The sequence below is a fragment of the Carya illinoinensis genome, chromosome 1 (assembly GCF_018687715.1).
Source record: "Carya illinoinensis cultivar Pawnee chromosome 1, C.illinoinensisPawnee_v1, whole genome shotgun sequence".
NCBI classification, from domain to species: domain Eukaryota; kingdom Viridiplantae; phylum Streptophyta; class Magnoliopsida; order Fagales; family Juglandaceae; genus Carya; species Carya illinoinensis.
This window is the reverse complement of record NC_056752.1, coordinates 48472367-48498376: the sequence shown is the minus strand read 5'-3', so window position 1 is coordinate 48498376 and position 26010 is coordinate 48472367. Positions and strand designations below refer to the sequence as shown.

The 26010-nt window shown below is 36.7% G+C and overlaps 3 protein-coding genes across 4 annotated transcripts; 1 reads left to right on the top strand and 2 right to left on the bottom strand.

The window, feature by feature from the left end:
* Positions 1-2709: 2709 nt before the first annotated feature.
* LOC122279781 lies at positions 2710-6163 on the top strand. Of its 2 annotated transcripts, XM_043090620.1 has the most exons (6): positions 2710-2974; positions 3078-3248; positions 3358-3919; positions 4284-4794; positions 4870-4951; positions 5859-6163. In XM_043090620.1, exons 2-6 carry the CDS (start codon positions 3186-3188, stop codon positions 6078-6080), a joined length of 1440 nt encoding a protein of 479 aa, XP_042946554.1. In that variant the 5' UTR covers positions 2710-2974; positions 3078-3185; the 3' UTR covers positions 6081-6163. The 2 variants fall into 2 exon arrangements, with proteins under 2 accessions (XP_042946554.1, XP_042946546.1); XM_043090612.1 differs by having other exon boundaries at positions 2710-3248.
* Positions 6164-7468: 1305 nt separating this feature from the next.
* On the bottom strand, positions 7469-14842 carry LOC122279773 (alanine aminotransferase 2-like). Its single transcript, XM_043090604.1, has 15 exons — positions 14372-14842; positions 13127-13177; positions 12892-12942; positions 12268-12333; positions 12116-12177; positions 11576-11654; positions 11362-11466; positions 11153-11263; positions 10803-10940; positions 10589-10663; positions 10318-10438; positions 10058-10212; positions 9615-9689; positions 8505-8708; positions 7469-7890 (listed from the first exon to the last, which is right to left on the bottom strand). Exons 1-15 carry the CDS (start codon positions 14570-14572, stop codon positions 7774-7776), a joined length of 1611 nt encoding a protein of 536 aa, XP_042946538.1. The 5' UTR covers positions 14573-14842; the 3' UTR covers positions 7469-7773.
* Positions 14843-15952: 1110 nt separating this feature from the next.
* On the bottom strand, positions 15953-19172 carry LOC122279767 (pectinesterase 3-like). Its single transcript, XM_043090589.1, has 2 exons — positions 17884-19172; positions 15953-16866 (listed from the first exon to the last, which is right to left on the bottom strand). The coding sequence occupies exons 1-2, from the start codon at positions 18944-18946 to the stop codon at positions 16187-16189; spliced, it is 1743 nt and encodes a 580-aa protein (XP_042946523.1). The 5' UTR covers positions 18947-19172; the 3' UTR covers positions 15953-16186.
* Positions 19173-26010: the final 6838 nt, after the last annotated feature.

Sequence of the window (26010 nt, the reverse complement as noted above, 5' to 3'; positions counted from 1 at the left end):
CAAGCAAAGGGGATCGTCCACATGATGCCAACTTTATTTCTTTTTTATCTTTTTCAAGTCATAATCTCCATCATTAACCTATCCTATCGATATAAAAAAGCATCTCTCTCTCTCTCTCTCTCAAAATATGCCCACTCAAGCAGGCACTGTTTGATTAGAAATGAAAGCTCAAGGCTGTAGCCCTCCAGCATGGCATCTGAATGGATCAAGATTTCCTGCTTCAATGTATAAAAGATGGAGGTATAAAGTGGACGCTATAATATTTATTGATGGACGATAACAAATGTTAAGAAAATATTTTAATTATAAAAAAATTATATAAAAATAAATTTATAAATTGATGTGACTTAATATAATACGTTAATTTATAAAATTATTTTTCTTATAAAATAGATTTTACAGATTTTATGAGACCATATCAGTTTGTAGGTTTATTTTATATAATCTTTTTGTGTTTATAGCAGTTCTCTATTATAGAGCTTACTTAACATGTTTATCTCTCTCCTATTTATAGTCATTAAGCTTTGTTTGGACCCAAAATCACTCTCAACTCATTTCATCTTATTTAATTATTACAATTTTTTTAAATTTTCAAACAAAGTATAATAAAAAATTAAATAGTGGTACATATACTTACATTTTTACTTACAAGACTTATTTTATTACTTTTCTTTTTAAATTTTATAATTTTTAACATATTAATAACAAACATATAGAAAAATAAGTTTTTCTTAAATACATTTAACATTTTTTTAAACAATTATACTTTTTTAAATCTTAAAATAAAATTATATTAAAAAATTATATTTTATTTAATTTTCATCTCATCTCATCTTATATCAATTCAATTTAACTTACCGTTCAAACCTCCCTTTAGTTCTAACAATAAGTTTGGACGATAACATGAAATAATATTTTCTTTCCGAATGACTAGACTACCATGATCGTGTTCAACTAAATGGTTTTGACTGTAACCTGTTGTCATATGCATAAACAAAAGAGCGTGCGATCTATTTTAATTCAGTATTTACTCATTTAATGAGATGGGAGTGAAGCAAGGCCATTTAGACATTTTATTTTATTCAATCTTATTTTCTTTTTAAACAACATTTAAATATCAATACTTTCAAACTAATTTTTATAACTTTATCAAATTTTTAAATAAAAAATAATTTAAAATTTTTAAATCTTAAAATATTCTGATAATATTTTAATTTTATAATATTATTTATTTATTTATTTTATTTTTCAAAACTCAATAAATATTTAATTTAAATAATTTTATTCACTAATATCATAATTTGTACAGCACCCTTATAAAAATCACGACGTCCTTTCAGGCATGGGAAATGCTCTGCACTTCGTGCTTCCAACAAAAGCTTCCAAACCCCGGTTCTGATTCTCTCCAATTCGGATCACTTTCCAACCTTTTGAAGTAATCGCTTTAGGTGTGCAGAGTTCACAACTTCAGATGCATTATAAAATTATGTGGTCATTTCATTAAAATTTAAACCTATGTGATATATATAGAAAAATTTTAAATATAAGCCTATACATCACATCACATATTTTTTTTTTTACCAAATATTTAATTTATAGACAATGAAGAGAACAATTTAATTATTTTAAGAAGAATAAATTTAAAAAATTTAAAAATTAAAAAAAAAATATAAATATATATGGTTTATAAACTTATGTGTAACAAAACATATATATATATATATATATAAGATGGACTGTTCTTATTCTTAAAATCTTCTATCTTAAATATTTACATATCTTTTTTCCCTTTGCCATGATTATAAAAAAAAAAAAAAAAGGAACGAAAATATTTTAAATTTTATGTGATCTATCATATATATTTTATAATAAAAATAATTTTATAATCTTATTTTTTGTCTAGTTTTATAGCTAGGAGATTAGTTTTATATATAGAACATTCTTATCAATATTTTAATACTTTGACATCCCAGCTATCGTCACTACAAGTTAGAACCATTGAGGGGAGAATTATCTGCATCATGTGCTGTGATCCATAGGCCTTAGCCTAGCTGACTTCTTGGGCGGTTGCACTCCACTTTTCTGGGCCCATGTTGTTAGACTTCCTCCCAAGTTCGGATGGACAGGCAGAAAGAATACGACAATATTGACGTGAATGGTATTGAACTGAGATCCCCTTAATTTCGTATCTTAATTATTCTCATAATTCCTGGACATGTGATCGGAGCAGCTGGACAAACAAAGATATTTTAGTTATATTATCTATTACATAATTAGTAGAAAAAAAATTAATTAAAAAAGAGTAAAGTGGGGAAATCAAAATCCCATATCATTTTCGATGTCATTGTTTCCCCTTAAACAATGCAACAAAAAACATTTTGCAGTACCAAACTGTTAAAACATGTTCAAGATGGGTTTTTTAGCCTTGTTCTTTGCACACTAAACATGTCCTAGGAATGTGTTTTTGAAGTTCTTACAAGTTGCAATCGACCTAATTGATTCCAAATCCCCACTCCAAGCACTAATTTATTATTTTTCTTTGGGAAGCACATCGGAGCGCATAGAAAACTAGAAAACTTTGTGTGGTAGCAGTAGGCATGGAAGAAGAAGACAGGCAAAAGTTGTGCCTACCTGGATTGTAACACAATGAGAGCCTGTGACCTGTCATATACACACTTAAAGGAAGCGGGAAGCAAAACACCTAAGAAGTTTCCCAAAATGAATACAAAAGTTGAACCAGTTATTTATTTGTTTATTTTTATCAAACTTCAATGTTTTTCTCAAACAAGACTCACAATTGCTTTTTCCACCTCCCAAAGTCTCCCCCCCCCCAATCTTCTTTTAATGGAGTACTCTTTCGTCCCCTTCCTCTTCTACTTCATTGAGAGTTGGACTATCCAGGACTCTGTCACTGTAGTTTCATTTTGAAGGAAAAGCAGCTCAGCCTGCCTGAACGCATGTGATTCACGTAACAGTATGTTAGACCGTGGTTCCCAATAGTCAATGCTTTTTACTCGTTCAGCTACAGTGTTCAAAATACTGTTCATCTGCCTTCTCAGACGCTTTTCTCACGACAGGGATCTTTATCAAAACGGTGCAGAAAGGCAAACTACTTGCGCAACATAAAAGAGCTCCACAAGAGTTTCTTTCGCTCCCACATCAGTCACCCCTCTAAACTTAGAACCATGGCCATGAATCTCACAAGCCCCAAATACTTTCAATCTCAGTCTATATTTGCTTCCAATGGAGTAAAGATCCCAAATTTGCATTCTTCTCTTATTGCTTATCTCGTTTCCATATTCCTCTGGGTTTCAGTAACCGTGTTGTTTTGTATTCTTTTTGGTTGTTTTGATTCAGGAATCTCCATTAGAGGCAAACGCAAGCTTATTCGGGAAAAGCAACGATAACCCATTTGTAGACACCTTCCCTGACCCACTTTGCCAGCTTAATCTCAAGGAGACCTCTGATTTTGTCAAGTCATTTCCAGTGGCAAACAACATTACGGAAGGTGGAGGGTTTCTTGAGGTTTCAGCTCAGAGAGAGGGAGTGAACTCGGTCACTCGGAGGAGAATAGAGGCTCCTCCAACTCCTGGTAGACCGGTTTTCAGCTTCAGTGCCGGTAATCATCCAAGAAAAAGCTTTCCTTCAAAGTGGGATGACGCAGAGAAATGGCTGATGAGCAGCTCTTGCCATGACTCTCCTGCTCACACCACAAAGTCATCAGAGTCCTCGAAGATCATCAAACAGGCTGACAGCGTGAAGCAACAAGTGGCGGTCTTTGCGGAGAAATCAAGGGTCACCGAGGAAAATGTCTCAAAAGTAGTTTCAACCTTTCAAGGTTCTGCGTCGTTGGACCAGCATTATTACTCTGTCAGAGCTCTGCATGAGGTCTCAGCATCAACAGATGTTCTTCTAAAAGGTAAGGATCTCCGATTCGACTTTAATATGGAACTTTTACCATTTCGCTTTACTTGTCAATTTATCCCTTTTAAGCTACTAATATCAGTCTTTGAAAAAAAAAAACTTATTGTCCTCCAAAAGCTTAATCTGATTCTGGACTTTTGCTTAACTGTTTGATTGTGTTCTTTGTTCGAGTACGACACCCATATGGGTTCAAAGCTGCACAAATGTTTATCGAACAATGTATGAGCTAGCGCTTCAACCTCCATGAATTTGTTTTCCAGTAGAACTAGAATAAAGTAGTCGAATTTCCCTTTTATGCACATTTTAATAAGCATTTAGTTTTGTTATGAACAACAGCCATTTGAAATTTGTTAATGCAGACAAGTTCACGGACGACAAAGAGCCCATTTTGCCAAATTTCAGATACTCGGAGCCCACTAAAGAAGGGTTCTTGTTCAAAAACCTAGCGGGTGGAAGCATGAAAGACGCCTGTACAGGCGTGGTTCATGAGGTACAACACCGAGATGCTGGGACGGAGATGACTCCGCTGGGCAGTTCTACGACTTCTAGGTGCCACACGCCATTCAAGAGCACATCACCTGCCCGCCATAACACGCCTTCGAATAGGTCTGGACCATTGGCCTTGGGGAACTCCAGCAGCAGCAACAGCACCATTGACATTGCCCAGCTGCAAGAGTGTCATTTAGCCAAGCTACAACTTGGGACGCAATATGATTCAGTCACCTCAAATTGGAGTTCAAGGGAGGAGGAGGAAGATGAAGTATCAAAGAGCCTCAGACATTTCGAGATGGAAAACGGGTGCAGGAAAAGTGTTTCAGACTCCAGAGCTGCCGCGTGGGAAGAAGAGGAAAAGACCAAGTGCTGCCTCAGGTAATTTTCTTGTAAAGAATTTCCTTTTATGTACAATGGAGCGTGCTGATTACCAATTGTGATTTTGGATTACAGGTATCAAAGAGAAGAGGCAAAGATCCAAGCTTGGGTGAACCTCCAAAGTGCAAAAGCAGAAGCTCAATCAAGAAAGCTTGAGGTATTTTCTCAGGCCATTATTTGATTTGTGTTATTTTCTTTCTTCCAGCAGGGATTGTTTCTTTATTTGACCGGTAACGTTATTGTGGCATTGAAAATTTAATCAAGATAAACATGAAACGTAGACGTAGACTTCAATCCACTCCTTTGGCTCTGAAATTTCCCTGCACTACTTTCACATCAATGAGATGATGTCCATGGACGCCAAATGTGACCTTATAGTATCAATTCATCCTTGCATTTCAGTCAAAGCGGGACTATTATAAGAATTGTGGTTGGAACTTCCAAGGCTTTGTCAGGCTTATTGCTGGCTTGGTCCTCCTCGAGCCACCCACTGCAATTGGATACAGCTTCACTTCTCATTTGACCGCATCTTTTTTCTCAATTCAATACAGCTATATCTGCAGGCTTCGTCTTTTTTATTTGTGCAAGTTATATCTGCATGCTTCGCTCCTAAAGAAAGAACTGAAAGTCATCATGCACATATTTTTAACTTGGAAGCCCATGTGAAGTTCTAGCATTTAGAAAATTTTGGGAAGTGGATATTTACTTGACTTGGAGTGTCTCGTGCACAGAGCTTGGTTTTTTGGTCTGGTTGTATAATATAATAATGGATATAATAAAAAAGAGGTGGCATGATTAGTTGCTTTACTTTTTCCCACTTACATTCTCCTTTCAGATTGTAGGGTAGGAGTGCATGAAATTCCAGAATGAAGCACAAAGTATGCTGCTACGAAATTGATAATCTTGTGATACAGATCAGACAGCACAAAGTATTTTTGTAAAAAAAAAATGTTTGGAATATAGCTTGTAAATTTACAATCCATTGATTGCCTGGATTTTACTACTGGAATCACTGGAGCTTTTCTGTTTTGGTCATCTAACCATATTCTGAAATGGTTGTTCAGGTGAAAATACAAAGGATGAGATCAAACTTGGAAGAGAAGTTGATGAAGAGAATGGCGGTTGTTCATAGAAAAGCTGAAGAATTGAGAGCAGCAGCCCAGCAGCAACACTCGGAGCAAACCCAGAAAGCCAGTGAGCAAGCACGGAAGATTATGAACCGGAATAACCTGCATTTTCCTGGCTACAACTCGTGTGGTTGCTTCCCTTGCAATAACTTCCATTGAGCTTGAAACATAAAGACAAATTCTCGATTGTGCAATGTGCATGCATTTCTAGTACCCCAATGAAAGGAAGGCTCCTTGTAAAATGGATTGTCACTTTGTTTTCTTACACACTTGCGCCATGCCTTATCCAATAATTTCTGGCTCAAGAAGTGGCTGAACCAAATAATTCAAATGATATGTCCAAATCATGATGTTAATTGTAAATCATATCATCAGGGGAAAAAGACGCCTCAATTCTTCTGGGAGTGGGGAGGGAGGGAGTTGCCAGTTGCCACTGTCGATGAAAATAAAAATACCAATTAATGAAGACCAATATTTAATGGCTCAGCAAGTTTAATCATCTATCCAAGTCCCAACCCAGATATGAAAACCAATATTTCCTCGTATGTTGGGACCAAACCGTTCATCTGACATTGGCATGTGGCTGAACTACATGTTCATCTACAGGCTAGTGCAATCATACTAAAAGGAGACAAGCACTGCTGCACTACAAGTAACCTCTAAAACGAAAGAACGGACAAATCCCAGTAAAGAACCAGCTGACCGACGCAAGTACCTTCGCAGGAGACCAATGCCTGCAGATGTTGCAGTTCTTTGGTGGCCCATATCTTGCTTGTTTCATCTACTACTACGCTCCGATATTTGAAGTCTATTATTTTGGCGTTTCTGTATTCTCTCCTTCCATGAAGGAAACAAGGAATTGACTTGGCAAGCTATTTAAGAGAAACAGCGGTGTGTCAATCCCCCACCACCTGTTCATGTCAATTGTCAAGCGCAACGCAAGAGCAACCCCGACCTACCTGAATCTCGACTTTTCAGCACTGTTTTAAATTCTCGTTTCGTTCTATTCTAAATTTTTATCTAATCAATTCTAAACTACACTGTTTTAATGGTCATTTTATAATTTTTTCGTAGTTGAATTGTATATTGTATATTGTAAATCTCAAATCTATATGGTATTTATGTAATTTTAAAATCTAAAAGAAATCTATATAATTTAAATTTTTTGTAACTTAATATGTCCCCTCATTGTTTTTTTTTAATCTCATTATTTTTAATAATTTTTCAAATTTTTATTTTTTTCTTAACTCAAGTTTGTTATTTTTTTAATATTAACTTTCGATACACACTTACATAATACATGTATTTCTTTTATTAATCATGAATTTTTATACATATATATATTAGCTAATCCCAAAATGTTAAACCAAAATGCATCAGTACTAAAATATTTTATTTCAATTCTTAAATCAGAATGATCACTGAAATGAAATTTAAAATATTAATTTTCAATGAACACTAGAAGTAAAGGCAAGAAAAGAGATTGTAAAAGGCCTTGTGTACTTAGGTGATGTGTTCATGTGTTATCCTAACTATTTTACAAATTATTTCATAAACAACTAATAGAATATAATATTAATTTATAACAAAAATACTAAAACTTTGTACTCAACAACTTGAAATTGTTTTCAGGATAGGGTTATGGGGGGCCAGTATTAAGTTCTAATTGGCAGCTTCACACATTCAAGAGCCTTGCAAGCTCGATACTATGCACTAACCCAAACTATGATCTAGGGATCTTCTTCTTAAAACAAAGGAATAAAATGTATTACAACATTTCCGCGCACTATCAAAATGGTACACCTTATTGTGAACTGTCTAAAAAGCCACCCATGGCAATTGGCAAAATCCTTCAGTCACGAAACTCATCCATGAATCCTTGATGGAAGTCTGTCAGACGAGAGACGATGGCAGGAATCTTGTCCTCCTGAGGGAGTATTGTGCACCTAAAATGCCAAGTGCCAGGTACCTTTCACAAAGCATCACAACACAAATATCCGTTAAACGAGGAGAAAATTTGAGACCCACGCTAATAAAAGCATCTTATCATTCGATAATTTCAATCCTCTAACTAACACGTGTGCAACACTTGCACTCTGAACTACCTGGATTGACAAACTGTACCCACCAACCGACAAACTGAACCCAACAACCGATGGATGGCACACACAATTGAGATGGATGAAAAATAATAACTTTGTACATGTGCAAAGATCGGATTTTAATTGCTAATGCACATTGCAACTTTATGGTAGTTAAGTCAAATTCAACAATCAAATAGTCACAAAAACCATGTTTCTTTTCCCATCCTTTTCTGGATCTCTCTTCTGTTACACTCAAACTAATGATAATTGGGTATTTATGACAAAGCTACCAATGAACGACATGAACTGATGAACAGCATCTAAAAGATTGGCGTGTGGTTAGGATTCGGTTCCCACCACTAACTAAAGAGGGAGGAAAAAAACGGCTATCTTGATGTTCATGACCTGTTGATTTGCCAATAAAACCAAAACTTCCAATAGACTCATCAGCAATCACAAACAACACTAATCCACATCCAAGAGTTCAAAAATAACTAACCTGTCCAAAGCCAGAACCAGGAACAACAACAATTCCTGTGGCATTAAGAAGGCGGCGACAATAGAATGCATCTGGGGCTGTATCAACAGCCTCTGCTGCTTTAATGGCCTTTTGAGGCAGGTAAATACGGGGAAAGAGATACATTGCTCCTTCTGCTTTGTTGCATGATACTCCTTCTAGATTGCTAAATGCATCTTCTAGTGCCTGTTTTATATGAGAGAGAGAGAGAGAGAGAGAGAGAGAGAGAGAGAGAGAGAGAGAGCATATTTAGTCAATCTTTCTCAAATGTCCTTTCGGCACTAAGCTTTTCTAAAAAGATTAAAATGGAGGTAACATCTAAGAGAGATGATCAATTATCTATGATAATATAATAATTTTGAAAGCATTAGCATTTAGAGAGCTTGCTCTTGTTCATTCAAGTCTTCTTCTTCTCCATGTTGTTGGATATTTGTCTACCTTGCAAATATTAGTAGCCTATTAGTTTCTCTAATACATGTCTTTTGCTTTATTCCAACTCATGCACTTTTAGTTTTGTAATTAATGAACGAATTCATAAAGGTTATTGAATTGTGGAGGAAATTAAAAAACTGATAAGTTATGACTTTTGATGGGTAGAATTACTTTGACACACCGTATAAGGAGCTCTTGGTATTTATCCATTCAAGCAAAGTAAAAAATGTTTCCATTTACAAACATACAGACACACTGAGGGTATGCAGAGAAAAAAAACTGAGGGGCTCAACCAAATTTTAGAGATCAATGTGCTAACACTGACATTCTTAATGGTTCAGTTCATAGCATAATGCCTTGAGGTATGTTAACTTGTTATATATATTATTTTCAATCTAACAATTTAAGAATTCCTATACATCAAACCGATTTGTGACTGTCAGTCAAGAAACGCTGCAAACAAGACCTCCTCAGAAATAGCATATATTAGTTTTTGGTCTATTAAGAATGCATATAGGATTCTTCTCCTTTGTCAGTGCCAGGAACAAGTTTTCACATGACTATGCATCTTACACCAAGTCCTTGCAAACTAAATGCTCCTATTTTCTATATTGCCTCACTGATTCATCCCATAGAATTAGTTGACTACAGTTAACCAACCTTTGCACGCCTTGCCAATGATGCCAGAATTCCTTCTTTCTCTGCGCTGAACAATTCATATGACTCATCGCCTACCTGCATGCATCCATTCAGTTTCATTTCTAGAAGTGAATTTGAAACACAGTTGATATTGTAAGAGGAAAAAAAACTGGCTACTTTAAGGTCAAATAACACACCCTGCTAATTTAAATGATATATCATGGTCGAATCAATTCTGATTCAGAAGGATTGAGGTCTCATGACTTATGATCAAGAACCAACGTTCCCAAGTTAAAACGTTCTGACCTAGTCTGATCCAATCCTCTTAAGAAGCTTTTCAATCTTGGTAAAATTAAGCTTTGTCTAATCCTAAAGCCAGAAGTAGAATAATACTAAAGATGAAGAGAATAAAAAACACAAAGAAGCAGACAAAGACCACTAATTTAAAGAGGCAAAAAATTGACCTTGGGAGGACTCATGACAAGGCTTGCAAGAATTTGACCAGAGATATTAGAACAAAGATTTACAGATGCCATTTTGTATATTTGTTCCCGTACGTCAGCATTGAATCCTGTGACCTCCATGTAACCTCCTCTTTTTCCACACTCCCCATAGTAGCCTGAAGGCAGCATAGAAAAACGAGTTTCTTAAATTTGAATCTAATGTTTTACAGAAGCTCCTCACCTATTTTCTCAATCAATTTTAGTTGAGAAATCCAACTTACCTTTAGAGACTGACTGGAAAGATACTAGGGAAAGATCCTCTTCACCATACCCCATAGACCGAGAAATCTTCTTGAATGAGTGGAACGTCTTCTCAGGAACATAAACGTTTTCCTGATATACCTGTATATTTTATTGGACATTAGATCTTACTTTGACATAGTAATTCACATCCCAAGTTAAGTGGCATGAATTCAAAAAAGCAAAGAGAGTAATAAAGCACCGTAAGAAAAATCAGTTCCTCGAAAGCCCTTCTTAAGTTATATCACCAACCTCATCTGCCAGTAGAACAAGTCCTTCTTTCTTGCAGAACTCCACAATGTCCCGCTGGTTCTCCTCGGCAAGAACCTTCAGGCATTACTTAAAATCATCTCATGTAGCATGGCCAAAAAGTATGACTTATTTTCCCATCAAAGCAATCTCTTTTACAAGAAATTCAAAACACCTTGCACTAAAAAATCTCTTGCTAAAACCTATTATCGCTCACCTGCCCTGTTGGATTGCCTGGATTTATAACAACCAAGGCCCTAACTATGACACCCTTGGACTTGGCATTGTCCAATTGCTTCTCAAGCTCAGATACTTCAAGTCCCCATCCTGTTGCTTCGTTAAGATAGTAAGGAACCTGCAATTAAGGAAAAGAAGCAATACTTCAACATTGAAAGAATATTCATGAAAGAGTAAAACCCATCTCTATTTTCCAACTCCAAAGCAACCAACTGAGGTCAATTTTTATACCTATTGTACAAAAAGAATATAGGCCATTAGCCAACAGAGCCAACAAAAAGTTAGTAGTTGAATGCAACTAATTAACCAGTTGACTAATTAGAAGCTTACGAGTGTACCACCGTGGAGAGCAATTGAAGCAGAGTACAAAGGGTACTGAGGAATGGGACAGAGAATGCCATCCTTTTCAGATCTTATTAGTAATTGCATCATCATGTGGACCTGTTAAAACAGGAAACACAACCTGTTATGATGTATTTTTTGGAGATGGAAAATACTAGAATTTATAAAAACAGAAAGTATCTGAGCTTGAAAGTAACCGCTGGGCTTGCACCGTCTGTCAAGAAAATATCATTTGGATCAGCAGGAAAATCATCACGAGCTTCAATACCAGCAGCAATTGTATCACGTAATCCCTTGATACCCTGAAAGTGCAAAGGAAAAGAATAGCAGTTATGACATCCCAACATGGACCATGAAAATAGCATCAACTTATCCCTTAAACTTCTCTGGGGTGAACAGTGTGATCAGTACCTGACTGTGACTGTAAGCACCAGTTGCCCTTCCTGGTATTTGATCCAGAATCTGCCAAGCACGCTCTACAGCATCTGCACTGCAACAGATCAGAAGGAGAACTGTAAACGACAGACCTTAGTTCTCAAAGAAAGGCTAAAAATCTACCACAATAACTGTAAACAACAGAGATTAATTCTCAAAGAAAGATTATAGAGGTTGCTCTAAAATTAAAAGGAGATTTTGAGAACTAGAGTAAAACACAAGGCGAAACACAACCAACCAACACAAGATTTGATAATTGGTTTCTAGGCTGACAACAACACTAGGAGCATTTAGACCCCGTAATACTAAGTTCAAATGGTATCACTATCATCAGCTGTCTACTTAATTTTTGTAGACACAGCAGAAATTCATAGGCTGGATAAAGGACATTTTGAATAAATGAAGAAAAGATTCATGGTGACAGACCAAAATATAAGAAGTCATATATCTATTAAGTGTTCTAGCAAGTATATAGCATCCTAGAATAGCCACATTGCATGTTTAAACTTTTATTACCTGAACAGACCCTGCGTTTCACTTCTGTCCAAAATAGCGGGATGGTCGCACAAGGAAAGAACCTAAACAGTGATGATTTAGGAATAAAATGAAGTACTTATTTAATTGTACAAGGTTTAGTGCTTTGAAGCACATTATTACAGTGAACCAACCTCTCTGAAAAAAGTTATTGGCTCCTGACCAAGAGATTGAGGATTTCCTATGTTGCAGTAAAGTATCTGTATAAGATATTAAGATGAATGCAAGTCAGTACCGCAAACACAATACTTGCCTTAGGAACTAGACATTGACGTGTCAAATTTCAAAGGTGCATATTTATTTGGAGATTGTGGCTAGAGAGCGAGTGAATCAAGCAAGAGGTGCTTCTTGTAATTATTCCCTAGAGAAATCCAAATATGCTGCTTTTGATATTGCTCAATTAGTTTTTTTTTTTTTAAATACTATTTTCTGCCAGAAGGAAAAAAAAACCTATTTTCTTTCAGGTACTACCACTCAGTATTTATTCCTTGTAGATGTTGCTATTCAAATCATATACACATGTTAGATACTTCCTAGCTTGTCATCATGAATGCCAAATCATTTTCTTCTACTTTAGTTGCAAGAAATTTATCAGCAATCAGTCGCCTACCTATTGGTAACAAGACAAAATAATATTTATTGAAGCATTGAAAAAGAGTTATGGCAAGGAAATTTAGCTTAACTCAGGCAGGGAAACATGTAATACCTAAGCAAAGAAACTTGCATTGGAAATAATATGTAAGGGACGAGAACCATACCTCATCAAAGGGATGTGAGCCTGGTTTACTCTGTAACTCTTGTTGTAGCGTCTGCGGCAAGAGGACAACACAAATAATGCTTAGAGAAAAAAAAAATATTGGATTATAGAAACCACATGAATCAGGTTACGAAAAACCAAGCTCCTTATACAAGATCTAGAAAAAACTGACACACTTTTCTTTTTGAAAAATAACTTTTCCTAGGAATTGTAAGCAATATGGCCTGCCCTATTACCTGAGCAAGGGTGACAATCTCACCACGTACAGCGTACTCACATTTGAGAACCTGGGAAAAGTAACACTTTAGTAATGAATGGTCATATCCAGAAGATAAACATATTTTGACCACTGGTTTCTTTCTTATGCTCTCAAAAAGGAAGTATATTTTTCTTGGTCCTCTGTAATAGCTTTTTCTCCTTGGTCCTCTATATCAACAAAGAATCTAACCTGGATACAATGATTAGATTCTTTGTTTTTATGGTATAGGCTGCCTTTTTTTTTTTTTTTTTTTTTTTTTTTTTTTATGATCTATGCCTATTTAGATTTTTGCTTGAGTGTTGTTTGTTGGTTTGTTTTTGGGAGATTTATAATCTCTCTAGTGCTTCGCTTGTAACCATGGTTTTTCTTCCGCCATAAGTTAGGACTTAGTAATAAAATTGGGATGGGGCCTTTATGAGGAGGGCTACAGGCTCTTTGCATATAAAAAAAAAAAAAAACCTGTATACAATGATTCCTTCTACAGGTATAGTATCTCTCATACTCCTAGAGTGATTTATTTTTGGTATTTTCTAGCAAATTACCCAAACATCAAAAAACTAAAAATAATAATACTGAGAAAAACAAGAGCGGACTACCTCTTGTTCACTAGTCAAGTTTCTTTTTCCTAAACCTCTGGAGTTGGGTGGGGTTTGGGGGAGGGGGGATTTGAAAGGTCAAAATAGAAAAGTAACTAAGAGATGATGATTTTCCATAAACCTTGCATATGCTCGGCCATCGTTGCAGAGGGCTCCTGGACTAGGTCCAAGTAACGTTCAATGTATATGAACTAGTTTCAATCAGATTCGCTAGAGAAGTGAACTCGTTGCAATCAGTTGGGTCAAATTATATTATAAACAATCAATATAAATAACAAAATAGCCCAAGTAAACCTAGTAATGGAAGATATGCATACAGTGCCACCGGTGCAAAATAAAATACAATCACAAAAAAAAAAAAAAAAAAAAAAAAAAGATCTCTATAGTAAAGGTTTTCGGTGAAAGGGAACACGTCCGTGAATGCTCGGCAAGATTGGAATTAAGAGATCAAGCATCCATCAAAGTTAAATTCGGCAAACCCAGAAGCAACGACATAAAGACAAAATCCAAGTACGGAATCACTGAAATGAGAAACGTTAACGATGTATAGTAGAGAAAAAGGAATCAAACAGTGGATCCCAGTTGGTCTAACACGTTAGAGAATTAAAGAAGATGAACAGCAAGACCTTGGGGTTAATGGTATCAAGGTTGACAGGAGGAGCAGCAGAGGGATTCGAGGAAGCCGAAGTAGAATCGAGAACAGTAGAAGACAGGAATCGTGACTGGGACGCCGAGAGAGGACTCTGCAGCAGCTGTTTCAGATGGTGAAAGGAACGTACGAGGATAATGTTCCGACCGGTTCTGTCGCTCACGAATTTCCGCATCATTTCTCGCTATTTATAGGCGTCCGTAGATATGGGTGTTCGATGATCCTGGCAAAGTACTTACTTTTGGAGAGCGACTCAAATCAAACACAGGCTTGCGGTGCGAAGATGGAGGATTTGGCAATTTCTTCTTCTATAGCCACCTGACTATCTCTGAACGCGTGCTGTGTCTAACGGCTCCTTCAGCTATACTTTACGTGCGGGCTACTGCGCTCTTTGATTTCTGAATCTCTATCCCTCCCATTCTTTCCTCCTATGTTTCTGACCAATAAGTACTCGTAATTTACAGTCCTTTCCTTGCCACCAAAGGGCGTGAGGGAGAATTTTTTTTTTTCGTTTTTCTTTTTTCTTTTTCGGGGGGGGGGGGGGGGAAAGGTGTGAGTGACTTAAATGGAAAGTTATATTTTTTTGTTTTAGTAATACTACACGTCATCTTATATCATATATTTTATATATTTTAATATTATTTTTTATTTTTATTATTTATTATTTTATTTTATTTTTATTAAACTAATTAAGTTATTCTATTTATCATTTATATACTACATATTTATTATAAAAAAGTAAAAAATAAATTAAAATAAATATAGTGTGTGAAGTGTGAATATGTTAAATAAAATTTTTCTATATTTATGGGGGGGGGGTTTTCCATTTTTAGCAACTTGTTCCTTGTACGAAAATTTCATGTATCAGCTAATAATTATAATTTTTTAAAAATTTTATGTAAAATATAATATATAATTTATTTTTTTTTAATTACAAAAAAAAATTAATATTAAAAAAATTATATTGTAACAATATCTTATTTAACTTTCATTCATTTTATTTATATAACCAAACGAGGCGTTAATTTAAAATTTAAAATTTTATTGATTAAATTTTAATATCTAAATGACATAGATGATGTGTTTAAATATCTTAATCATTTTACTAAATATAATATAAAATGATAAAAATATATGCATATATATATATTCTTTTACTTCCTCTTTGTAATATTCTTTTATTAATTTTCTCATTTCATTTTCTTTAGAAGTTTGGTTTTGAGATTATTACAATCCCACATATGATATCCGTCCGTCACAAGTGAAGATTATTAATAAAATTAAAATATCGTCATTTTCTTAAAAACAAGAATAAAAAAATATACTCAATATTTATAGTCTAAATGGATAAATTTGTTGTTGGACAATTTGCAAAGCACTAACGTGTAATGGGGCATTTAATTACCAGCTGATTCTCTACCTTTTCCACGCTAACAATGCAATAGCAAAATATTTTTATTATTATTTCATTGTCTACTGAGTCACTGACTTATCTTGCATGTTGCCAGCACCAAATAGTTTACCCAGAACTCACAATCATGTACAAATAAAAAGGCAGTACTTTCAATCCACTCATTCTTAATCGTGAAAGTTGCTAAAAGTTTAATGTATGATATAAAGAACGTTACAAAGAGATTGCTCAAAGAAAGAGAACCAAAAATAAATAAAAATTAAATGAACATACTAACAAATCTTCTTGTCAGAAAATAAAAATATGAACCATTGTTTCCTATACTACAAAGGGGTACGCCTTTTTGATGCAGCACAATCTTCGAAATCCATTTTTTGAAGATCAGAAAGACGCATCATAACTCACATCTGTTTCTGGTAACCAATCACTACCCTGAATTAAGGAATCCACAGTGAATTTGCCAGCCTCATCTGACGTTAGAGTGGGCTTGTAACCAATCCATTTAACCCTTTTATCTACAATAGATCCAGGCCCAGAATTTTGGTACTCTGCATAGAAGATTGTGCTGGGCGGTTCAACATTGGGGACCCATGACATCCACCCCAATGGATTCAAGAATGACGCAATTTGAGACTGTATAATAACTGTGGTGGAGAAGTCTTTCCAAGGCCGACCAAGGTAGGTTGGAGCTGTGAGATTATCCAGAGGAGTGAAGGAACATTTCTGGATTGAAATTCCACTATTTTGATTGGGGTCCTTCTTGCCCTGGGCCGTGATGGTGTTGAACTGGTTAGGTAGGGGCTGCCTGGGCTGGATGCTGCAGCTCTGGAAGACCACAGCAGCATTGCCGAAGATGAAGTCGATGGTACCCGTAATGTCACAGTCACGGTAGAACTGGCGGTTGGAGTGAGCGTAGAGGGTGTCCTGGAAGGCATCAAATGAGCACCTGTAAAACACCGAGCGGTCGGAGCCAGACCGGAATGCGACTGCCTGGTGCTTTTCGGCACCAGCAGTGTTAATGAACCCCATGTCTCTTGCAATGAACCCCTTTCCCGCAACAGCTGCTCATCATCACATGTTCCATGCAGGTACTTAGTACTCATTACTCATTATTAATTCCTAGCTAGCATAGTAAATCCAGTAAATTGAATGTGAAAACATCAAATATATAGCATGGTCAATGTAAGATAAAAAATGTCATTCATTACAAAGTAGCCCAACCTGACCGGTCACCCCCAATCAAAAGGCCATTTCACAAATAATATTTAATCATATTAAATACCATTTGCAGGCCTTGAGGGTAAGCAAGCATTAATTATAACCAATTAATTAGGTAACATAACGAGCCACCTGAAAATTCTATACAATATTGTAGATTAATGACAGGCACATGGTGGGGGTACCACATTAATCCACGACACCAACAGGCAATCTATATAGCCATTCGATTCAATCGGAACCAAAGGCACCATCGATATGCTTTGAATGTCGTGGAGTGCAACAAATTAGCAAGTGGGAATAGGATTTTTAGGTAAGAGTGCCGCATCCATCCAAGTCACATGGTTACTCCTAAACCAAGTGGTTTCCTTGACCATATCGGCAGATTCAGAACCCCACCTGGCCTGCTGTCTGGTACACGTGTTCTTCTAATTAATTAGCTGGAAGCTTCCCATGGCTGCAAATGGCACATGGGTTTCGCTATCAAATCCTGAGCGCACACTGCCGTGTTGCACGGCAAGCACATAGGACAGAGAACTAATTATGTTGCGAGCATTATCAATATCACCCATGCACCTTATATATTAATTGGTACCGTCTCAGTAAAATGTCGAAACAACATTCTTCCACATCATGAGCATTAGTGCTATTACGCGGATTAAACTGTACTAACTATGAATGCATGATTGCAGATGAAAATGAATGAAGCAAAATAAGCATTAGTTACCAAGCAGAACAAGGATTTCCATTGACTACAAATCTTTTCTTACGGGCATGTTTGGTTTTTACCTTTAGATAAAAATCATGTGATGATATTCAAGGCAATTAAAGTGGTTGGGGTAAGATGTATATATACTTACCGAAAGTGGCAGTGGCGAAGGTGGGAGTTCCGTCCACGAAGTTCAGGCTGCCGGAGACAATGGTCTTCGTCTTGCCATCCCCATACATCATCACATTCCACTTGTTCTTGTCCAATATCACGTTCTCCAAGTATTTTCCTTCCTTCACATATATCACAAATCTCTCTTCGCTCTTCTTTGGCACCGCATCCACCGCTGCTCGTATTGTCTTAAAGTCCCCGCTTCCGTCCTGCGCCACTGTCAGATTCACCGTCCTGTTGCCCTCCTCCAGTAACCTCCGGTCACCGGGGCTAACCCAATCCGGAAATTCCCCTCCAAACCCAAGCATCCTCCTCCGATGGATTGGAGTGTTTAAGTCGGCTAGTAAACCGAGAATCTTGGCCACAATAGCCAAACTATTGCTAGCAAACTCGGTGGAGTTCTGCATGGCGGTTTTTACATCTTCAAGAAACGTGGAGTTGAGTTCTTGGAGAGCGTCCAAGCAGGTTTCTTGCTCGGTGATGGTGGTGGTCAGCCACGTTTTCATGTCATTGATTTTGGCCGTCGATAAGAGCTTGTCGCCCCGACCAACTTCCATGGATGAAATTGAGTCGTTGAGATAGTCCACCGCATCTTCTAAAACGCTTTGGCAGACTGCTAGAGCTTCGTTAACTCGGACGTCATTGGTGCTAGCATTGAGCTTGGGCGGTAACTCGTTGGCGAGCTTGGACAGCTCCTTGATGGCGACGTGCAGAGAGAGCTTAAAGAGGACCTCCGGGTCGGTGGTGTTGGTGGAGTCCATGGAGGAGATACTGGAGTAGCACGAGTCTGGATACTGAGTCACACTGCACACAGCTTTGAGTGACGCAGACGGGGTCAACTCGGTGGCGGGAGCCGAGTTGGTAGAGGGCGATGAATTACGCTTGTGAATCAAGGTTCCGGCAACAGCTCCGATGATCACGGTCAAAAGAACGACGGAAGAGATAACGAGGATGATGAGACGCCTGCGAGTCCTTTTCCGGAATGCTTGCTCTTCAAGCTCATCTACCTTGCCATAGCCCTTGAAGGACGAGATCGAATCCATTTAAGATTGATTTCTTTTTGCTAAGAACAGCTTTGGAGGGATCTTCTGTAGTTTTCTATGTAAGTAGGGGCTACAAAGTATTGAAGTGTGCGGTAAATGAATTAGATGACACAGAAGAAAAGCTATTTGTGGTTTTGGAAGGCTTGAGCCGGTCGGGTTGTCTTTTTATAAGACCACTGGACGTAGCACAAAGATATTCCATCTTTCTTCGATGCTTCTTATCCAAGAGTGTCGTTTTGTTATTAAAAATATATATATATATATATATATATATATATTCTCAAACTGTGTTCCCAGACAGTTTTATCAATGAATAGCAAGTACTCATTGATAAATTCTCGAAATAAGTCACAAAGTTCCTCTTGGTCACTTCTAATTTCAAATCCTTTTAGGGTGGTAGAATGTAGAATGATACACATCCCATCTTTTTCATAATTTTTTAATACAATTTCAATTTAAATAAGAAATATTTTTATAAATTAACTTATCAAACTAACAACATTTATTAAAAAAAACCCTTTACTTAAAACAAAATTATATAAAAAGTTGTAAAAAAATATAATTATCATTAATAAGTTTTGCTACTTATTATTTCTACACATTATACTTATTTTTATTTTTTTCTATTTAATATTTTTTAAAATTAATTATATTTTTTTACTCATCATTCATACACTATATATTTGATAAGAAAAAATAAAAAATTATATTATATGTAATATGAGAATGATGAATAAATTTTTTTTATTATTAATACATAAGATATAATAAATAAATAACGAGTTATGATGTAAATAACTATAATTTTATCTTGTAATGTTGATGTGACGGAGTTCTATATAAAAAATTTATGAAAATGCGGTGCACAGAATTGAAATTTTGAAATTTACTTTGTAAATGTGGGTTCGAAGAGTTACTGTTTTGGAGAGATTCCTCGAATAAAATGACGTGACAGGATGGATCGATGATTGATAAATAAGTTTTTGTTTTTCTTTTGTATTCAAACTGGATATTATGTCCCATCAACGTAGTAGAGTAAAAAGGAGAAGCGAACATATAATAGAGTATTTTATTATAAATAACAATATTGTTAAGAAAATATTCTAATACTAAATAAATTATATAAAAATAATTTTTATTATAAAATAAATCAAATTTTTTTAATTATTATTATATAATATTTTTGTAAATATAGCACTGCTGATATTGTAAGATTCTATATACGTAAGATTTACCTTTTGAGTGGGCGAACATTTAGTTTGATCTTTTTTATTTTTTTTTTATTTTTCTTATTTTTAATTTCCACGAACGTTGTAAACATTGTGCAGGTTGGCATGATGATTAAATTAACAGATCGACGCGGTATAGTAGACTACAAATACTTTATAAGATTGGACCGAACAACATATACATACACATATGTATTTGAAAAACTAGACGCGTCAAATGATAATATTGCTACTATATATATGAATAATTCTATAATATATGAAGCCGGACTTGTAGGAAGGAAATGGAACTTCGTGATGTATTCAGACTCGGATGCTACAGAAACTTACATGCACTTGTCAACTCTATCTTGATCATCGATATGTATATGCATGCATGCACCCCACATACTCTTCTTTTTAATTATTTTAATGACGATGAGCTCCGTCGGCCAATTTTTAAAATTATGGAAGCAAGCTAGCTAGCCGGTTGTGTCCAGCCGTAGGAATTCAATGCAATAATATTGTTGTACGTATCTGATGAACAAGTAAAACCTACACCCAAGACGACCATTTCCTCCCTCATGTGCTTTTTTTTGTCCCCCATATATGTAGATCCCTTAAAATAATATGTTTGTAGCATTCATATTATATATATATGTTATTAAATATATAGATCGAACTAATTTTCTGTAGATCATGCATTGCATCTTTTCTGCACAACTTAACCAATTACATCGATCGTACGTATGGCTCTTCCATCCAGAATGATCAATATTAATTCCAACTCCTGATCATCATGCCTTTTCATTCTAATATAAAATCTTTTGCTCATGTTTAATTAATTTGGGTATTGATGAATTCATATATTTCATTAACACGGTACACATGTGATCTCGCCTGTGTACTACTTTTTAAATATTAGAGATACATGAAGCCAATGATTAGATCAACATGCAGATGAGTACCATTAATTTGCAATATCAGTAGCAAATTAATTGGCCAATTAATCAGGCATGATCTCTACCCACCCGGCAACGTCGTCGATGCTGGCACAAATTGTGAAAGCTGATTATTTTTTCTTTATTGACATATCATGCTCCGCGTACACTATGTTTTTGTAGCTACTAAGTTAAAGAAAGCGCGAAGGTCTCTTTCAAATATATATGTATATTCTCAGCTAGCTAGCATATATATTTCAAATATTTCGTTGAAAGTGCATGTTGGTTGGATCAGATCAATTAATTATTATAGGGGTCAAGTGATCTTTACATTTCATTGGATGGAATATTCTTATATATAGCAACGTCCAAACGTGCCCATGCCAAACGCTGGCTTCACACGCGTAACCGGCAATTACTCCAACGCATGATCCTCTCAAGATCATCAACATTTCCAAGTTTTTAATTGTATATTGAAGCAATTCTGCATTTATTTTATTTACATTATGAACAAGAAATTAAAATATGAGCTCGAACGTGTATGCGTACAAACATATCTTTTACAAGCTGACTAACATTAAACTTTGAAAAAAGTGTAAAGACCTGGTGTCTATCAGCCCAAGTCTATGTTCTACGGCCGAGCCCATTGAAAATTCATAAAAACCCGCAGCAAATTATTCTCGAGTTGGCTCGCAAAAAATCAATACTTTCAAATCAGGAGAATACTGAAAACCAGTGGAACCCATTACTGTCAGCAAGGAAGCTCCGAAGAATGTAATTACCTTGGGCCTCGGAACCCCATCCAGCTCACCATCTTTTGAGGTTCCAGCACCAGCTAGCTCCAGTACTGTTCAGATACTCCCCGTAGAACAATGTGCGCAACGCAAAAGTCCCATTCCGGCCACGTGCCATCCAGTAGGGTCAATTACATCGCTTATCGATGACTGCCTGTATTACACACCATAGATGATCAAACTGCAGGCCGTTCCTCTTCAAAAGAGCCTACAAGTAGTTTAAGTTTAGAACCTGAAAAGAAATAAATTGTATTCTTTTTCAGTTTTGCTTATTTCCATTATTTTGATTCTTTGTAAATAATTATTATTCTTTTGCTTAGCCAGTTGCTATTTTTAGTATAGAAACGGTTAGTTTGTTACATAAACGTGTATATATAAGACAGATTGTACAGTGCTCATCATACAGAATATTGAGAAAGCATCTTCCCTCATCCTTCATGCACCTGCTCTCTGTTTTTCCAGCTTCTTCTTTTCTTCTATTTGATTCCTTACATGGCATCAGAGCCCTGAGAGCAACAATTATGGAGGTTTTTGAAGGATCCGATAGCTCATCAAACAGTCCCAACCATTCCTTTGCTCATTCAGACAAATCCTCAAACACCCCCCGTGCCACATACATGGCCAAATACTCAAACCTCGCCGACCCCAGCAACCCCTTTCGCCTGGATATTGGCGACAACCCTGCAAATATTTTGGTCACTGACCTGCTCACAAGCGAGAACTATGCTACTTGGTCCCGCGCAATGAGACGAGCCCTCCGTGCCAAAAATAAGTTGGGCTTCATCACCGGCTCAATCCCTCAACCCACTGACCCAGACGACCCCCTCTTCGACCTCTGGGAACGCTGCAACGATACTGTTGTCTCATGGCTTCACAACTCCATCAGCTCCTCCATTCGGTCTAGCGTTGCCTTCATCGACGATGCCCACGCCATTTGGCTTGATCTACACGATTGGTTCTCCCATCAGAATGCACCCCGCATTTATCAGCTCAAAAAGGCACTTGCTGGCCTCTTTCAAGACTCTGACACTGTAAGTGTGTATTACGGCAACCTTAAAACTCTTTGGGATGAATTGCTCATTTATGATCCTATACCTGTTTGTGCTTGTGGCTCAATGAAAACACTCTCAGATCGTTATCAACGTGATTGTGTGTTTCAATTTTTGATGGGTTTAAATCCCACCTATTCATCTGTCCGAGACCAAATAATGCTTTCAGATCCTCTACCCCCCATCACAAAAGTTTTTTCCCTTATCCAACAGCAAGAACGCCATCACCAGTTACTTCCCAACTTTAACCAGTCTGACTCAATGGCTTTTGCCATTCAAAAACCTTTTCAATATTCTACCACAATTTCACCCCAACTCAAATTCAAGAAAGAAAGAGCATACTGCTCTCATTGCAAAATCACAGGACACTCCCTTGAAAACTGTTTCAAGGTTGGTAATGCTGAAGCACCCATCTGTTCTCATTCTCATATGGCTGGACACACCATGGAGAAATGTTACAAGCTCCATGGCTATCCCTCTAGACACAAGCTTTTTAATAAATCTCAAGGATCTAATGCTCTTGCTGTTCAAATTGCTCCTGACCTCGAGGACACCAGTGATGATCAGGTTGGCCTTACTAAGTTTCAGTATCAGCAATTAATGGCTTTACTCCAACCAAGGGAGTCCTCCAACACTGTTCAGCCATCTGCTAACCAGATTCAATCCAACATTCCCTCCACTTCAACTGCTCACATATCTGGTATTCCTCTTTGTTTATCGACCTCCACACATAATTCCTTGTTTTCTGAAAATATTTCTTGGATAATTGATACTGGTGCAACAGACCATATATATGGTCTGTTGCACCACCTTTTTCACTACCATTAATGCCCATGTATCTCACTCTGTTAAATTACCAAATGGCACCAATGTCTCTGTCACACACACTGGCACAGTCCACTTAACACCCTCCATTTGTCTCACCGAAGTCTTATGTGTTCCATCTTTTAATTTTAACTTAATTTCAGTTAAAAAGTTGGCTGCCAATCTCACTTACTGTCTAGTGTTTTTCTCTGACTTTTGTCTAATTCAGGACCTTTTATCTTGGATAGCGATTGGGAAGAGTGAAGTGAAGAATGGCCTCTATTACCTGCTTAACACTGTTGTCCCTCCCTCTACATTGGTCATCACACTTTCAAATTTTTCACCTGTCAAGAACTCAGCTACAGCTTCTGTTTTACATGCTGAAAATGTTACTGACCTATGGCATTGTCGCCTAGGTCACCTTTTCTTTCCTGTTTTAAATCTAATTTCAGATCCCATCGTAAAGCAAAGCATTTCTATTTCTAATACAAAGCATTTCTATTTCTAATACAAAGCCTTGTTACATCTGTCCATTGGCCAAATTTCATAGACTTCATTTCCCTCATAGCACACATAAAACATCAAGACCCTTTGAAATTGTGCACTGTGATCTCTGGGGACCTTGTTCAGTCCCTGCCTATGATGGTTCAAAGTATTTTCTCACATTAGTTGATGACTTTTCTAGAAGTACATGGCTATATCTTCTCCATAATAAAGCAGAAACCAGAAATAACATTGAGTCTTTTGCCAATATGGTTGAAACTCAATTTAACCTCAAAATCCAAATTTTAAGAAGTGATAATGGTGGAGAATTCCAAATGCCATCTTTCTTTCACACCAAAGGCATCATTCATCAAACTAGTTGTGTGGCCACTCCACAACAAAATAGAGTTGTAGAGAGAAAACACCAACACTTGCTTAATGTGGCTCGTGCTTTAACATTTCAAGCTAGTCTCCCTCTTGAATATTGGAATGATTGTGTCTTAACAGCCACATATCTCATAAATCGGACTCCTAGTCCTTTACTTCAAAACACGACACCATTTGAAATTTTATTCAAGACCCCACCCACTTATGCTCACTTAAAAGTGTTTGGAAGTCTTTGTTTTGCTGCCGCCCTTTCCCAAGATAGGAAAAAATTTGATCCCTGAGGTCGCATGTGCATTTTTCTTGGATATCCTTTTGACACCAAAGGTTATAAATTACTTGACCTTAAGTCCAAAACCACCTTTATCTCTCGAGATGTGTTCTTTCATGAGTCTATCTTCCCCTTTCAATCCTTGTCTCATCCCTCTCAAAATCCCTCCCTTGTCTTTACAAAACCCTTGCCCGACTCTCTTGATTTTCTTACCACTGCCTTTCCCCATCATCCAGCCACTTCACCTTCCATTTCAGCACCACATTCATCACACCAACATATTCCTACATCCCACCATCCCTTCCCCTCTTTTCCTTATAATGACCCTTCCATTTCCACCCATGATACCACACCTTCTCCTCCTCTTCGCAGGTCAAATAGAGTAAGGACAGCTCCACAATACTTGCAGGAATTTCACTGCCACCAGACTTCACTTTCAGCTCCTTCTCAATTGCTGTCCAAGTCTCCATCACCCTCTGCTGGTAATCCCCGCTCTCTAGCTAATTTTCTGACATACCAGAATTTTTCTCCATCTTTTACTGCTTTTTCAAATTCCATTTCCATTGTTTCTGACCCAACAACTTACAAACAAGCTATCAAACATCCTGGTTGGTGTCAAGCCATGAACTCTGAACTGTCAGCCTTAGAACAGAACCAGACCTGGATAATCACTGACTTACCTCCTGGAAAAGAGGCAATTGACTGTAAATACGTTTACAAAACAAAATTTCATGCTGATGGATCTGTAAAAAGGTTGAAGGCAAGACTTGTTGCCAAGGGATTCACACAACAAGAAGGGATAGATTATACGGAGACCTTTTCTCCAGTAGCAAAGCTCGTTACTGTTAGAGTTTTATTATCTGTAGCAGCAGTACAAGGCTGGACACTTCTCCAATTTGATGTTAACAACGCCTTCCTCCATGACGATTTGGATGAGGAAATATATATGCGCAAACCTCCTAGGTATGACAAAGGAGGACCCACTCAAGTTTACAAACTTCTCAAGAGTATCTATGGTCTTAAACAAGCTTCCCGACAATGGTATTCTAAATTCTCTTCCTCTCTTATTGCCTTTGGATTTGAGCAATCTAAAGCTGATTACAGCTTGTTTACTAAACTAGATGGTTCAT